The sequence below is a fragment of the Dicentrarchus labrax genome, unplaced genomic scaffold (genome assembly GCF_905237075.1).
Source record: "Dicentrarchus labrax unplaced genomic scaffold, dlabrax2021, whole genome shotgun sequence".
Classification (NCBI taxonomy): domain Eukaryota; kingdom Metazoa; phylum Chordata; class Actinopteri; family Moronidae; genus Dicentrarchus; species Dicentrarchus labrax.
Window position 1 is genome coordinate 2,785,984 of NW_026136710.1, and position 16,431 is coordinate 2,802,414.

General features: G+C 38.7%; 2 protein-coding genes across 3 annotated transcripts in view; both read right to left on the minus strand.

Annotated features, from left to right (window-relative positions):
- The window catches only part of ttc28 (tetratricopeptide repeat domain 28), a 125,970-nt gene extending 118,758 nt beyond the window's left edge, over positions 1-7,212 (minus strand). For both annotated transcript variants that reach the window (XM_051411787.1, XM_051411786.1), the window contains exon 1: positions 6,894-7,212. In XM_051411787.1, coding sequence (XP_051267747.1) covers positions 6,894-6,923 — 30 coding nt within the window. In that variant the 5' untranslated portion in view covers positions 6,924-7,212. The remainder of the gene's footprint in view (positions 1-6,893) is intronic.
- Positions 7,213-8,298: 1,086 nt separating this feature from the next.
- Positions 8,299-14,741, minus strand: pla2g3 (phospholipase A2 group III). The gene is made up of 7 exons (XM_051411806.1): positions 14,081-14,741; positions 12,722-12,854; positions 12,496-12,630; positions 11,685-12,028; positions 10,789-10,918; positions 10,130-10,240; positions 8,299-9,390 (listed from the first exon to the last, which is right to left on the minus strand). Exons 1-7 carry the CDS (start codon positions 14,637-14,639, stop codon positions 9,129-9,131), a joined length of 1,674 nt encoding a protein of 557 aa, XP_051267766.1. The 5' UTR covers positions 14,640-14,741; the 3' UTR covers positions 8,299-9,128.
- Positions 14,742-16,431: the final 1,690 nt, after the last annotated feature.

Sequence of the window (16,431 nt, forward strand, 5' to 3'; positions counted from 1 at the left end):
AAATTCTGAGGTCAAAATTAAAGTTAAACACCACAAAGACTCTTTTAGATATCTTTCTCTTTTTCAGGTTTTCATTTATCTAGTTATCTGTTTGTTATACAGTGTTTAAATCACAATCTTCATGAGTTTCATTTAAGTGGAGTAGAGTTAAAATGATCGATCTCAATCTATTATGATAATCAGTTTATCATAAAGCAATTCTTTAAGCACAAATGCAAAATATTATCAACTTCCAGCTTCTCAATTGTGATAATTTTCTGCTTTTTTTGGTCATATGTGATTGTTTATTTATCATCTTTGTGTGTGTCCAACAAAAGAAGCAAACCAATTTAAAAATGTCAATTGCGAGGTTCATTTTCACTATTTTCTGACTTTTGGTACACTAAACAGGATTAGTCAATAATGAAAGCAACTATTTATTGGAGAAGTTCTTTCAAGGAAGTTTTAACTGACTAAAATATGTCTTGTTTTTTTTTTGCAGCCTCACAGGGGGTCTCAAGGCCTTCTTGATTTCAAGGGGTGTCAGAAAACTTTAAAAATATAAACAGTATATCTCAGCATTTTATTCATTTCTATGAGAGAAACCTTAATGAAATTGTTATATTTTAAGTTGATATTATTATTTAAGATATAAACTTTGAAGACTTGAACATAAGCTATATTTACAGATACTTATTTACTGATTAACAGCCCGGTCCTGCATTACAACAATGGACAGTCATCAAAGAGAACAAAATACTGAATTTGTCAAAAACAAAACACACAACAGAGACAGAGGATTATGTAAAAAGGTCCCTAATAATATCAGAAAACCTAATCTCTAATTAATATTCACAGGAAATAATCTAAAAAAAACACTTCCTGCTGTTATTGCGTTTACTATATCAAATTTGCTGTCCTGACAGTAGTACACGAGGCCCGAATGAAAACATCCAATCAGAGCTGAGAAAGATATAAAGCATCTGCATTTGGGACTGCGACTCACCAATCAACTATCTTCCTTGGCTCTGATTGGTTGTTTTCATTCAGGCCCGGTGGATTCTTGCAGATGCCATCAGGAGCACCAGGAGGAGCCAGATGAACCTGATTCTTTCACACATTATCTGTCTCATGTTCTACTGTCAGGATATAATGAAAGTTTCAGCAAATATGACAAAAAATATGTTTTATAAAAGTTACCTACTGCAGCTTTAAGAGATCCTAATCTCAACATGACTTTTACCTAGTTAAATAAAGGAAAATATAAAAATAAAAGTGGTGTTTTAAAGCTTTCTCCACGCTGCCAGGAATAAAACCCTGGTGGGAAGAAATTCTGAAACCCAAATTCACAGGAAAAAAACCTCAAGGACATGACCTCAGTATCCTCCATAGTAGCTGCAGCCCTGAGGAGTACAATGACACAGTCACGCTCAATTCACTGAGCACATTTCCACAATTCACAATCTTCTGACGGCACCCATTTGTCAGCTGTTCTCTCTGGTGTGCCATCATAAAAGCACTGTGTTGTTATGAAACACAAATATGACTAATGTGACATAAATCAGAGCTTGTTTAACGTGTTACCAGGGCGTCGTTTGCTGAAATAAACAAAGCAGTCCACACATCAGGCGCATGGCACTAAGACGTAAATCTCTAAACCTATTACCGCTGAACTAGAATACAGTTAATAGAGCGCCAGGAGAAAAAGTGCAGTGTGCAGCCACACAGTTTACATTACTGAGCTGGTTGTATACACTGTTGTGTTACGATGTTCTTTAAACAGACTAACTGAAGCCCCTGTGCAGCCTGTGTGCTTGCACCTGTGCACAAACTGCTCAGACGGTTTGTTTGTAGTGTGTGAGTCAGAGTAAGTTTTATCTTGTCACAACTCATACCTCTGCTTACTCATTTTTTTCCCAGTTTTTCCAGTCATTAACCTGCTGCCACGTGTTTACCGCCAATGCCAGCTCACCTGATGCCCCTCACTCACCTGCTCACCTGTTCCCCTTTCCCTCATTAGCTCCCGTGCATACACTGTAAAAAGACTTTACTGTAAGAAATACGCTAGGACTTTTCTACTATTACGTTACGTAAAAGGATATTAGTACTGTTGATTTTAAGTTTTAAATCAGTATTTTACCGTATAAATAAGTTTTTACCATCAAGAGAACCCATTTTTGCCATATGAAAACACCTTATGAATGCTATGACAGTGGTTTTCTGTGCAATTTACAGCTTATTATATTAAAAAAACCACTTTATTCCTTCCTAAATTCCTTTAAAATGCCGTATAAATAAAGGTTTTGCCATGAAATATCACAGTGTTATACTGTTACAGAAGAGTTTACGGTCTTTTACTGTAATGTTTTGACAGGTTTTCAACGTAAAATCTAGATTTAATAGAGTGTATATACCAGCACTTTCCCCCCAGATTGTCTAATGTACTACCCAGTCTGAGTGGTCCAGCCTTCATTCCTGTTACTTGCTTTGCCCCTGCTGACTGATTACTTGTTGCCTTGAACTTGGTTCTCTGCCTCTGAGTCATGCCTTTGCGTTCCTATCTCAGTGTGCCGGACCGTTACTGATCTACTGCATGTTTGATTAATCTCTCCAGCCAGGAGGATTTTGTTCACCTTAAACCTGCTGCACCAACCTTTTAAGTTGATATCGCAAACTTTATAGCAGCTTTATTTAACTTTATTTAAAGGACCAGTGTGTAGGATTTAGCCACTTCTAGTGAAACACTACAGTGGCTGTGAAACTCCCTGTTCTGGGCTACTGTAGAAACATGGCGGTTCAACATGGCGGACTCTATAGAGGAAGACCCGCTCCCTCTGTAGATAAAAACAGCTCATTCTAAGGTAACAAAACAATTCTTGATTATATTCTATTTCTTCTAAATACTCCCCCCAAATGTTAAACACTGGAGCTTTAAGATGCCATTATATTCCATGTAAAGTGTTTGTTGGACACTTAAATAGCTCTGGAACATCCGTCCAGTGTGTCCGACCATTTCTGCAGCTTTCAGAAATCAACAATCTGACATTCACCCCGCCATTGGCCGGCTTTGTGAACGTGAGAAAGTAAACAGGGTTTGAACTTCTCTCTCAGCTGTATTTTTTTTTTTTTAAATTCTTTCCACACAACTTCTACAACAATTTCTGTCAACTTTTGTGTGAAAAACAGCAACAGTATGAACGTCTTCAGGGAGCGACTGTCTGAAAATGTGCTCTGTTATTCAGGGAGGTAGAGAAAAATAACCCTCCGCCTGCCGCCTATATGTTATCCAGCTTGGTTCGTCTGGTAGCATACACTGTAAAACCTGATGAGTTAGTTCAACTCAAACCGTTTGAGGAAACCGATGCAGTTTAAATGTATTAACACCAACAATTTAAGCATGGAGGAGAGGATAGGAGTGAGAAAAAATATTTGATTTGAGTACAAGTAACTCATTTACTGTTAAAGGTAAATTAAGTTACTCAAAACTAGTCAGTATATTACACTCATATGCAGCATTAACCACACTTGGAGGCATAAAATGTGTGAATTTATCTGAATAAAGTAAAAAAAATGTAAAATTTTACCACTTAAATTGAATTTACTCAGTTTTCTTCCGCTAAAACAAATTATTACACAACCTGTCAAAACAGCTGACGTATGATTGAAAAACAAAAAGACAATTTACAATTAATCAACTATCAAAATGGTAGCCGATTTTGGGGCTTACATTTGTGTAATGATATGAAGTCAGCTTAAAGAAAATTAGTCAACGGAAGGATCACAAATACTTAAAATACTGCACAAGTTACTACTTCAACAGTTCATTGGGGTTAACTTTTCTGGAGGATAACGTTATGTTTACTTCTTTTATTAAGATATTATAGTGCAATATTGTGCAAACGTGACAAGCTGCGCATTGTTGGGAAGCATTATGTGGAGATATTTATTCAAAGGTAATCTGACTGGTTATACCTTTCATTCTGTTATAGACAAAAGCTGCTAAATGCTACCCTATGTTCACTGTACAGTCTGTACCAGTGTCTTCCTGCTGTTTGGTGCTGGACAGGTAGATACAGTAAAAACAGCTGCCGGCTGCCGCCATAAACAATGCTGATCAAAAACAGTAAAGCAAAGTTTCTGGCCGTAAAAACCAAAACAATGAGCTGAACTATAAAGCTCGGAGGAGAGCTGAAGAATGGGGTGATAATTCACCGTGGGTTCGTAACACCTTTCACACAAGTAGTCATTTGACCCATTGTTCGTATAAAAACATTCATTATAGCTGCTTTAAGACGCTTTCTTCTCTCTCTTTCTTTCAGAGCCTCAGAAGCTCACTGGAAAAATTCTCACATGCACCCACAAATAAACACATGTAGACCTTTGGGCTCTCAGAATCTGTGGTGGGTGTTTTTCACTATTTCTTTATGTCCTTATGTTGATTTAAATATATAAAATATCTTAATTTAAGCCCCACAAGATGCTGTGAACTACTGTGTGCACTCTGCTCCACCAGGAACGTGGTTTGTTCACCTGTCTATGTAGTTTGATATTCCTGCAGCAGCTAATTAAAGGTGCTGCCATTTTGCTCTGTAGAGCAGTTACACACCCACCCACCCACACACACACACACACACACACACACACACACACAGACACACACCCACATCACACACACACACACACACACACACAGTTGACAGGTTGTCAGCAGCACTCAGCAGGACATTTCTAATGGCAGTTTGTTATTATAAGTGTCACTGCTGACGTATGCAGAGGTGGAAGAAGTACTCAAAGCTTCTACTTAAGTAGAAGCAGCAGTAGCACACTGTACACATATTCTGTTACAAGTTAAAGTCCTGCATTTAATATTTGACACAAAAGTATTGGCGTCAAAATAGACTTAAAGTACTAAAAGCAAAAGTCTTTATTTAGGAGAAAAGCACATTTAAGAATAATGTTTATTATATTATTGGATTTGAATTATTGTTGCATTAATGCGTTCATCACTTTAATGTTGCTGCTGGTAAAAGTGGGACTAATTTTAATTATTTATACATGTTTCCTATATATTACTTTATATTCTGTTTGGATACTAATATCCTTAATTTCCTTTATTGATTATATTTTGCATTATTAATCTGAATCTGGATACTAAAGCTTTCAAATAAATGCAGTGGAGTAAAGATATTTCCCTCTGAATTGTAGTGGAGCGGAAATTTAATTTTGTGTTGATTGTGGCGGCCCCTATGGACAAAAGCGGTAGTGTTTCTACCTCCTTGTTTCATTGATTTCAAGGGGAATCCAACCCAGAGGCAGGTAACTATATCCAATCTTCTCTCTGATGGTCTTGTTTGTTTATGTAGCTCATATAGAGGCATCACTATTAACTTACTGTTTCATAAACCAGTTGAAAACTCCTCGTAGTACGTTTAAATACTGTATTTGTATTTACGTAAATGTACTAAAAGTGTAGAAAACGTGTGTGAACAGGAGTTTGGATGGGAAAGAGATCAAGTTGGAGGAACAACACTGCTCACACACACACTCTCTCTCTCTCTCTCTCTCACACACACACACACACAAACTAAAAAGGGACAAAAAAAGACAGGAACACAACATGAATGTCCTGTTCGAGTCCTTCCAAGATTACACACAAACACACACACACACTTCCCCTGTCTTCCCAGCCCCTGTTTCAGCCCAGGTCAAAGGGAGTACATTCCTGGAGAATAACATGGAGACATGGAAACTGGGGGGTCTGAATACCTGACGGGGGGGAAACTGTGTCCCTGAACGTGGCGCTTTGATCTGTTAATATAAGTCACATTGTGGGTGAAGCCATCGAGGCAACACGTTGTTATGAGTTGTAAATATGAAGCAAGTAGTGTCTGAACTTCTCTGAGAGAAACATAAATTATGATTTGGTTCCAGCCTCTCGAAGCTGATTATCTGATGCTTTTATCAGTTTGTTTACAACTTAAAGTAACAGTTTGGCTTCTATATCGACATCGTATGCTATTAGTCATTGTTTTATTTATATATATTTATATATATACACTCATATTTTCCACCTACTACATAATAGTTCCATGTCCATTTTTAAACATATAATAACTTTATTCAGCTTTGTTGTCCTTGTTTCCATCTGTATGTCTATTTATATCTTTCCTGTAAATTGTTCTGTGTGAGCAGCTTACAAAACAAATCTCTTTTGTTTGTGTGTGTTCACAATAAAGCTGATTCTGATCCTTTAAATCTCTTTATCGTGAGTAACTTTTTGAGGTTTTGGACCGCTCGTTTAGGCATTTATGAGCATTTTCACACATTGATTAATCGACTAATAGAGAAAACAATCAGCTAGAGTAGTTAAATGTGTGCAAACTAAATAAATGTGATAGATGTGAGCTACCTACTGCTATAAGACTTTACTCACAAGTTATTCAAATTAAACCCCTCTATTACCAGCTGCAACATTAAAGTGATGCATCAACAATAATAAACTAACAATATCTTATATAGGATATCCTGAAATGTGCTTTAATGAGTACTTTTACTGTTTTTGATGCTACTTTTGGACTTTTACGCAGGAGTTTTACTAGAGTATTTCTGCAGTGTGGTATTGCTATGTTAAGGTTTGAGCACTTCTTCCACCTCTGGAGCTGTTTGTGTGCAAACTGTCACACTGTTAGAAGTTGTGCAGACGACCTTTCTTTCTTTCTTTCTTTCTTTCCTTTCCTTTCCTTTCCTTTCCTTTCCTTTCTTTCCTCTTCCTCAGCCTCCTGCAGGTCGCTCTGCCGCACAGATCCGCCGAAAAACAGCAGCGGATTTTGTGCCATTTTTTGTGGAGGAGGGAAAAAAAAGAAACCACCACCACTAAATAAAACATCCACCAAGTGTTTCCAGTACAGCCTTACCTTCTCTTTCCTGGTTCTTTGCTTTTCCATCCTGCTCTCTCTCTCTCTCTCACTCTGCTAAATCCGGCAGCTCCAAACTTTCATCCCCCAGCAGCAGCAGCAGCAGCAGCAGTGAGGCAGGACGGGAAAACACACCATCCAAATACAATAAAAACCCCCAGATCAGATCCACACTAACCCCCCAACACCCGCTGTCCCTACTGCGCCTTCACTGATCGATCAGATGGGGAGAGCGGTGTGAAAGGCAGCGACCCTGCTGAAAGTAGTTCCTGGGGAAAGTTAATCCAGAGTGAGTGCGCCATGTTTCCCACAGCCGATCTTCTCCTCATAGCGGAATTTCTGTCCGGTGAGAGGCGGGGATCCGGTCGGCTCCATGGCTGCAGCCTTCAGCAAGGTTTCAATTACTTTTCATGACATCAGAGAGGAGTTGAGTTACCTGACAGATATTCATTACAGCACTGCTTCAGTGGGCTGCATAATAACAGGGAGGCTGGGTTTTTTTTTATTGTTGGAATAAATTAAAGACAAGTTTATTTGTGTGGGTTTTAACTTTTTATTGGGTTGCCAACAAAAGAAAAAAACCAAAAACAAACAAAACAATAAATAATTAAACACATGTAACATTTGGGGTCTAAACAGCAGGAAGCAAACATTGTAAATAAAAAGTTCAGCATTTTGGGGGAATCACATTTTCTCGAGTAGAAAGATTTTGTCTGTGAAATATGAAGCTATACAGTCAGGAGATGTAGCTTGTAATGATGTAATGATGTCATTTTTTAGGTTTCATGGAGGAATACTTGAGGAAGAGTCAGTTGGTTGCCTGGCAACCTCACAGGAAGTTAAGCATCACCTTCAGACCGCCTGTCCCTCACTGCTTCCAGTCTCTATGCTGGCTGCTGGCTCTCTTACAGAGGGTTGTGTGAGACGTTTGATACTGTAGCTGTTGTAGATATGAAGCTTAGCTTAGCATAAAGACTGTAAACAGGGGGGAACAGTTAGCCTAGCTCTGTTTGAAGGTAGCAGTAACTATCAGCGACTCTAAAGTTCGCACATTAAATCTCTTTGTTTACTGTGTTCAATGTGCAGCTATTGTAAATGTGAAGCTACAGTCAAAGTTTTATCCATTTGAGTCTATTTCTCCTTGCTGTTAGCTTCATATTCCACAGAGAGACGTCGAGGGCGGTGTCGATCTTCTCGTAAGCCCCAAAATGTCTTTCAACTTTTAAATTCAATCAGTCGTACGTTTTCATACATCAAATATTTCTCCATGTGCTTTATGTACAGATATTTATACATGATATATTCACAATCTATCTACAACTCCGACAACGGCACAGATATTTACAAACACACTGAAACCTCAATAACAGCGACTAAACACAAACACAAACTGATGAGAAGGTCATTAGTTTGCAGGTATTTGGTCATTAGCTTTTTCTTTTTTATTTAAAAACCAATCACTCTGATGATGCCTTCAGTGTCCCAGTATCCCAGTGAGCCAGCATGCATAATAGCAGGGCTCCTGAACTGACACACCTGAATGAAATGCAGTCGCCATTAAAGTTATTAGTTACACCCAAAGTCAAAACATCTGCCAGGAAAAAGGTTTGTTATATGTGAGGAATTTGTTTTTTATCCCGAAAAAAGTGGGTAAATTTGGTCCAAACTGAGTTCCACTACATCACACTGTGGACAATATGTATACATAATACTGTAATATTTAACCGGGAACCGTAGCATTCAGTATTAATAACTATAAATAAGATATATATATATATATATATATATATATATAGGTATTATAAGTAAATATTCATATAAATGCAAAAACATGGTATATAAACATGAAATTGTGATTCTTTCTTTTAGTTTATTTCAGGTAATTATTATTATTTTTCCATTCCAGCAGTTTTTATTTATTCTATTTGTAACATTTTTCCAAAGTCTGTTTTTTTAAGTTTTACATCTTGTAAATAAGAGTTTGCTCGTTCATCTATCAATACATTTAGTCAGATCAAATAAAAAATGATCAATCTGTTCCTCATAACTGTTTACTTGTGTGATGAAAAGTGACATAATGATGGAAAGAAGAATAAAAACAGACTTTTGAGTGCTGGAATTAATTGAAAATATCCTGAAATAAACTGAAACTGTCTGTATTTATTCATACGACTGTTTATTCCATGATGTCTTATCTATCTCACTAATATTGAACCCTTTGACTTTCCATAATATTCACATTTGGACAAGCTCTCTTCGTCTAACAGCCGTCTGTTGTCCGTCTTTACCCTGTTTCCTGGTCTTGTTGCGTCTGGGTCGGACCATCCTGAGACACAGTTTGTGAAGCCTGACAGCTCTGTCTTTTCTCTTCGCTCTCCTGGCGTTTGGCCTCCTGACCTTCAGTTGCATTGCCTGTAGATGGCGCTGCTCCTCCACGTCTGCACCGCTCCTCTGGTCCAGCTGAGGAAGCTCCGCTTTCACCAGAACTGCTGTACAGCTGTTCAGCAGAGAAGAAGCAAAGGTGGTTTTGTGATGTTATAATTAACCATTTACTGTATTCAAGTACAATTTTAATGCATTTGTACGTAACTTAACAACATTTGCATATTTATAGACAAAGTTTTTAATGAGGTAGAAGGAGTAGATGAGTTTTTAAGGATTTTTTAAAACATTGTTGTTTAAAGTATATGTCGTAATACATGTGGGAGTAGGGATGGGACTCAATACTATTATTGATTCTGCCTATTGATCCGATTCTTTGTCCGATTCCCTTTCTGTGTCAAAGAGAGTAGGCCTACTCTGTTTTATTTCTTCCTCTCTGCCATGACAATGACTATGAGATTGACATTGTTTTGTAATGTGCAGAAAAACCTGCTGGAACCAGTTCTTAATTCCCATTCTCTGTCTGGAGGAGACGTTTAAGTCAAGAATCTTAGTACTTCTCTACAGCATGATCATATTATATTTGAATTATCTGGCATTATGAGACGAACGCCATCATTTGTATCTTGTACCCCGCTCTCCCTTAAATACCGTCACATTCTGTAATCTACAGCATTTCTTTAATTAATAAAACTTCCATCTAAAGCAACATGTTACTGTCTAAGAGAACCATGTCTGTTAGATTGTAATGTGCATGTAATAATGGAATTATACATAGCTTTCCTTTGTTTTGATATCAACCATCGGTCAAGATGTTTTAGGCCGTGTGTGTGTGTCTGTGTGTGTAAACTTACATTTTGCCTGCTGTGCAGTCCTGTGGCAGGAAGCAGGATTGAGACACATGTCCGAGCAGAAGAGCCTGTACTTCAGTCAGTTGTCTCTGTGTAGCCAAAGTCTTGAATAACCTAGAAGGACAGACAAACACGTCAGAGACCAACAGACATGCCAGGAAAAACAAAACAATAAAACAAATAAAGGAGATTAAAAGACCAGCAAAGCAAAAAGAAACCAGACAGAGAGAACGTGTGTGCAAACATGAGATTATGATAACGTCCAAGGCCGTAACTTCATTTCTGTGCAGAGCCAGAGAACCGTTAGGTCTTATGTAACGGTGTGACTGAATGTATGCCTACACTGCTTGTGGCCTACTTTTGTGTTATGAAACATCCCACTACGTCTGCCTCGTCTTACTGGCTACACTCAGAAATGAAGGTGAGTGCACTGTTATCACAATGTCTGTATATGCTCTGCAAATAGCACTGTCAATATTTACTGTGTGGGGTTAAGTGAATTAGTGTAATCAAGACACAGTGTGAGACGTCCCCACTTCATTACTTATCCTGATCAGGTGCACCAGCCAATAAAATGGCAAAATATGTATCAAAATTCAAACAAAAAAAGCTAAATTCTCTGTATATAATTGGAGTTTATTGGCTTGGTTTTGTTAATTTACCTGGTGGTACAGTTGCAGTGGTACAGCGTCGTGGCCTCCGGGTTGTGGAGGCCGTATCTCCTCTGCTGGGGAAGGATCTTGTTCCTGCATGCGTCAAGATCTTTGTAGACAGCACATGACAGCTGCTCGTCTGTGGAGGAGAAGCATCAGTGTAAGTGTACATTGCAAATGGTAAATGAGTCTTATTTTTTGTCTAAAAGGAAAAATAATCTTGTCAAGCATGTTTTGCATTAGAAAACTAACATGGTTTTGAGAAAATATATCTAACTTTGTCCTAATGAGATATTACAGCTAATATTGAGCTGGATTTAACCAATAATAATGATGATTTGCATAATATCCCAGCAGAGGAATACGATTATTTTCATTATTTTCAGAGCAAGAGCACTCGCAAAACTTCTGAGTTTAAGAGAAAGTTGTCTCGTCCCAGTGTTGGAAATGAAGCAGCTGTTTAATCTGTCATTGTTTTAATAAAAAATGCTAACAATAAGACTGTTTCTGCTGGATTCATTTAAGAAAATTATTATCTAACTTATTTTTATTATGCTGTTTGAAGAAATTGTGTCTTACTCTAAGATTGCTTTTGCTAATTGTTATCATTAGATTAAGTGACCAAAATACTTACTTAAATAATTGAGTTCTCTTGTTTGTAAAAAGCACAACTTGCTCATATTTTTGGGGGTTTTTTTTCTAGTTTTAAGACCTTTACAGTGTGTCAGTAGCTAGATTTTTTACGCTAATTTTAAGAATTCTACCCAAGCAAAACTGTCTAATCCCACTGGCACATTTTTTTGCTCAATACAATAAATAATTATTATATTTAAGAATATTTGGCTGGGCTGTTTTTGCTGTGTATGTGTAGAAACATAAACTGATATGTGCACAATTTCTAATACCTGTGATATCAGCATCCAGCTGAGGCAGAGTCTGGTTTTTGGTGGGTAAAGTGTTCTCCAGACGGTCTCCGCTCTCAGGTGCCGTACCTGTAGGTCCCTCTGATGTGCTGGAGACTGAGGAGGTGGTAACACTGCTAACAGGGGTGATGGAGGCTGAGGGTGTAGGGACTGTGGATGCTGCAGCAGTGATGGAGAAGAGCTGTGGCTGTGATGTGCTGCTCTCCAGTACCTCTGTGGGTACGGTTGTGTTTATGATGAAGCTGGTGCTGTTCATGCTGACCTCGGACTCGTACTGTGTGGGTGCATAGACCTCCGCATACAGAGCCATTTTAGTCTCTTTACACCTGAAAAAGCCACAATAGAGGTTGGAATTATTTTAATTAAAGTTTACCAAAGTTCGACATTTTAGAAAGTATTTGCTTTCTTGCCGATAGGTTAGATGAGGAGATCAATACCGCTCATGTCTGCCTGTTCACTATGAAGCTGCAGCTGCTCAGCTTAGCTTAGCATAAAGACTGGAGACAGAGGGAAACAGCTAGCATGGATCTGTCCCCTTCAGCACCTCTAAAGTTTGCTAATTAACACACAAGACATTTTTCATTTCATCTCAACTTTAAATAAGACTCAAAGTTAGCCACACTAGCAGCTTTGTGAGTGACCAGAATTATCATCCAAAGAACCTGGATGAAGCTGCATGGCCAAAAACCACTAGAGGTAAGTGAGAAAGTATGATTTTTATGTGCATTTGTACTCAAACTACAAACCTACATGCATAATAGTGTTAATATATATAAATGGAAACGTTACTTACATTCCAAACCAGTTCCTCTCTGCGCACTGGAGTCGGTGGGAGAACTCAAAGCAGTGCATCTTCAGCAGGTTAAAGAAGGTGTATCCCACGACATCAGCTATGCTGTCATTCGATTCCATCAGACAATTGCGAAACCTGTAACGTGCATAATTTTAGTTCCATAATTTAAAAAGGAAAACACAATGAATCAGCTGATAAGGTTAAAGGTAAAGGTATAAATCCCTACTTGTTGTCGCAGTCGCAGTGAGACATGGTAAAGATGTTGCTGTTGAAGACACCAAACTCTGACTGAAAGGACAGGATGGTGTGTTTGCACTGGTCGTGTTCACGGCAGCAGCTGTCTGTGTCCGCAAAAACTCCTGCGAGAGAGGAGGTGAGAGGAACAGAGTGACGATCAAATACAGGATTATTACCAAAACCTGATCGCATTTTCACTCCAGAATGATGAAATAACCACAAACAAGTTCCTGCATCTTGAGTCATTTACCAACAACATTTCAAAATGTTTTTCATTTCTGGGAACATGTGAGGCTCACAGTGACAACTGAAGTTAATTTACTGTACGAGTCAATGGGGAAAACTGTTTCATAATGTCTTCTGTGGTTCTGGAGGAGCTTTGTCAAGTGTTTGACCACTGGTGGCGCTATGGGTCAGTGTTTTAGTAAGTAAATCCTCATTTTGGATGCAGTTGATTCACGTTCCTGCCAATGGTTTCACGTTGATCTACAGGTTGCACCAGCACAGACAGGGAGGAAGACGGCTGCTAGCCAGTAAACATGCATGTAAACAATACAGGTTTCAAGAAAAATAGGCTTTGCCAATGTTGTATGAGGAAGGAAACTTTTTTTAGGTGTCGAGGATTCATGTGTGAAACACTGAACGTAAACAGAAAGTTTGGTTGTCTGTAAGAAAACTCTGCAGGGCACCTTTAAGGTCCAAGAACATACAAGGCACAATCTTTTGTTTGTCCAGTCAAGGTTACTCTAGAAACACAGCGGTTCAATATGGTTACACATAAATGTAAAAAGTTTGTTTATTCATAAGGAAACTTGTGGGGAAAAGTTGCATTGTGGGAAATGTAGGATACAGTGTTTTAGTCAAGTTTTGCTGCTTCTTCTGTTTCAATCTGTCTCTTGAAGTCACCTGAAATACTAAAGAGAGTTAAAAAGAATCCCTTTAAGTTTTTATAGCTCCAATGTTCCTTCAGCTGTCTTTCCCTTATGTGAGTTTTTGTTCATAAAGTGTGAACATATAATATAAACATTACAGCCTCTGATTATTATTATTATTATTATTATTATGTTTTTTGCATGATTTTGATGATTCTACAGAATATAGAATATTACATAGATAGACATAGATATGTTCCTATCCCTTTAGCTGCTGTGTCAGTGACCTGTGATTGAACATGAGTTGTGAGTGAACCATTCAAACAAAGAGGAGTTGTTATTAACATTTTACATTTTAAATATAAATCCCCAAATCACACATCAAAAGGTAAAAATATTCATTATTTCATGCAAAAAATCCTTTTAATCATCTCAGATTTTAGACAGAGAGAGAGAGCAATATGGAACCATCTTACCCAAATCTGCATATGATGGCGCCTTGTTGCCAGAGCCGCACCAGAGAGTCCCTGGTACAATGAAACCCCGCTTTACACGCTGATGGGCCCTGACCTCTGACCTTTCAGCTTGACCTTGCTGATTCTCAGTCGATGAACCGGCCGCGGTGAGCCCACCGACGCTCCTCGCCAGCTTCTTCCCTGTGCGCCCGTCGACCCCCGGATAGGCCATAGAGACGCACAGATCATCTGCCTCAAATATGGATTCCGGATCGAAATTCTCATCTGGATCTTTGGGAAACTCGTGCCCGCGCTCGCGGCACAGAGACAAATAGTTCTGGATCACCGCTGCGTCCTCGCTCCAAGCGCAGCTGAGCGGAGCGCGCTCCCCGGACCAAGAGCTGTGGTAGAACCGCAGAGATGGAGGAGCCTGCAGGGGGTCGCCCCGGAGAAAAAAGTAGTGCACTTGTCCGTTTCGCAAAACTTTGGTCCAGGTGCAGAAGAGCGAGGCTTCTGCAGGTGTCCATCTCAGGAGTGAGGATGTTAAAATGACAGCGATGAGATTAGCGATGTGCGTCATGGTGGCGCGTCGGGAACAGCGGCTGGATGAGAGAGGCTGCTTCCCCGTCAGTCTAAAACTAATTATTGCTTCAGTCACTGAGGAGTTTATGACAGACTGACAGACTTCAGGTTGGCTTTAAATGGGGAAGGGGGGGGAGGCGCGTCGCGTCGGGGGTTTGAAGGTGGATCCAAAATAAACGCAACATCCGAATCAGCCTGACTCATGTGACCTGTCAGAGTAGTTAAACATCAGTCTCTCTCTCTCTCTCTCTTTCTCACTCTCTCTCTCTCTTTCTCACTCTCTCTCTCACCCACATCAGTGACAGTGACCATGACATATTGATCAACACGCACACACTCACACGAGCCAAATAGCTTTATCAATCTGTAAATGTGACTAATACAGGGTATTGATAAGTGACAGTCAGAAATGTGACTAACTAATCGATTTCTATTGATTGATAAATGGGATGTGAGACAAATATCCTGCTACTTTCTCCCCCCATTTCGTTTTCAGTAGTTTATTCTCACTTTCTACCACCGATGATGGGATTTATTTTTATTTCAGGACCATGTGCCCTTCACATAGCCCTCAGTTCCCAATAAACAGTACAATGTAAATCCTAACAGCATATCTGAATAAAAGAAGTAAGTTAATTTAATCCTTCAAATGTTGAAGACACTCATTCCCATGACTTAAACCTAACTCAAAAAACAATATTTTAAGCTCATTTTCTTTAAATTGACTTTCTTTCATTGCAAAAATGCCCCAAAAGCGTCCAAAAGTAATTGGCTACCATTATGATAATTGATTAAGTAATGTAATAATTTTGCTTTAGTGGAAGAAAACTGAGTAAATTCAATTCTCAAACTGTTTGAGTTGAACTGACTGATCAGGTTTTACAGTGTAGCATTAAGTTCACATCAAAACTTTCACATGTTTGTGATCATGATGTAAACTATGAGAGGGAAAACTTTCATCGGGAGGTCAAATATTTTAGCTTGAAGGCTGATTGAGCTCACAGGTCACTATTTGCATCACTGCTACAGAACATATACACCAGATTTGATCCTCTGGTACTGAATGTTCTTATTATAGACAATTAATCACCTTTGTAAATTAATGTTTCTTCAGAGAGATGCTACTCCCCTAAAGGAAGACATCAGCTGTAATCATATTAATGATTAGCCTACTTTTATGACATGTTGCCTTCATTGACAGGAGGGGGGGGGGGGGTATGAGGAACTGTGAAGGTCACAAATCAAATTTGAAGCCAGGAGGATTTTGCCCTTTTTAGAGCGGAAGTCCACCACTTTTACATAATATACCCTTTTTTATTTCACACAAAAAAAGAACTGTTGAGTTGCATTGTGGGTAATGTAGGCATCAGGACTATGGGCAATTAAAAAGATGATGTCTCTGCTTCTGCTGCACTGATTTTTTGTGTTTTTTAAACGTCCTTTGTGAGTATAATGCCAAGGTAGTTGAGAACTAAGATGCATCTTAAATCAGTGCTTCCCGTCTGTTCTGGCTCACTTAAAATTAAACACTTGTCTACTTGTGACCCCTAACTGCAGGTTACAGCCTTAGTGAGGACATGAGTTGACATGAGTTCAACCAAAGAGTAATTTTTCCCTTTGAAGAAGTGGAATTATCCAGAAATTAACAAGGAAAAAAACTAAACAAATGCACATTATTTTGAGCAAAAGAAACACGTGTGTTTTTTAAAATGTAGGCCAACCACCTGCTTCTGATCAGTTAATATCACTTTACATCAAAGAATCTGTGAAGGAAATTGAGCACTGTTGTC

Coding starts and splice junctions, on each gene's coding strand:
- pla2g3 (XM_051411806.1), bottom strand. CDS start 14,639: ATGACGCACATCGCTAATCTCATCGCTGTCATTTTAACATCCTCACTC. Junction 12,855..14,080: donor GCCATCATATGCAGATTTGG/GTAAGATGGTTC, acceptor CCTCTCTCGCAG/GAGTTTTTGCGGACACAGAC. Junction 10,919..11,684: donor GCTGGATGCTGATATCACAG/GTATTAGAAATT, acceptor TCTCCTCCACAG/ACGAGCAGCTGTCATGTGCT.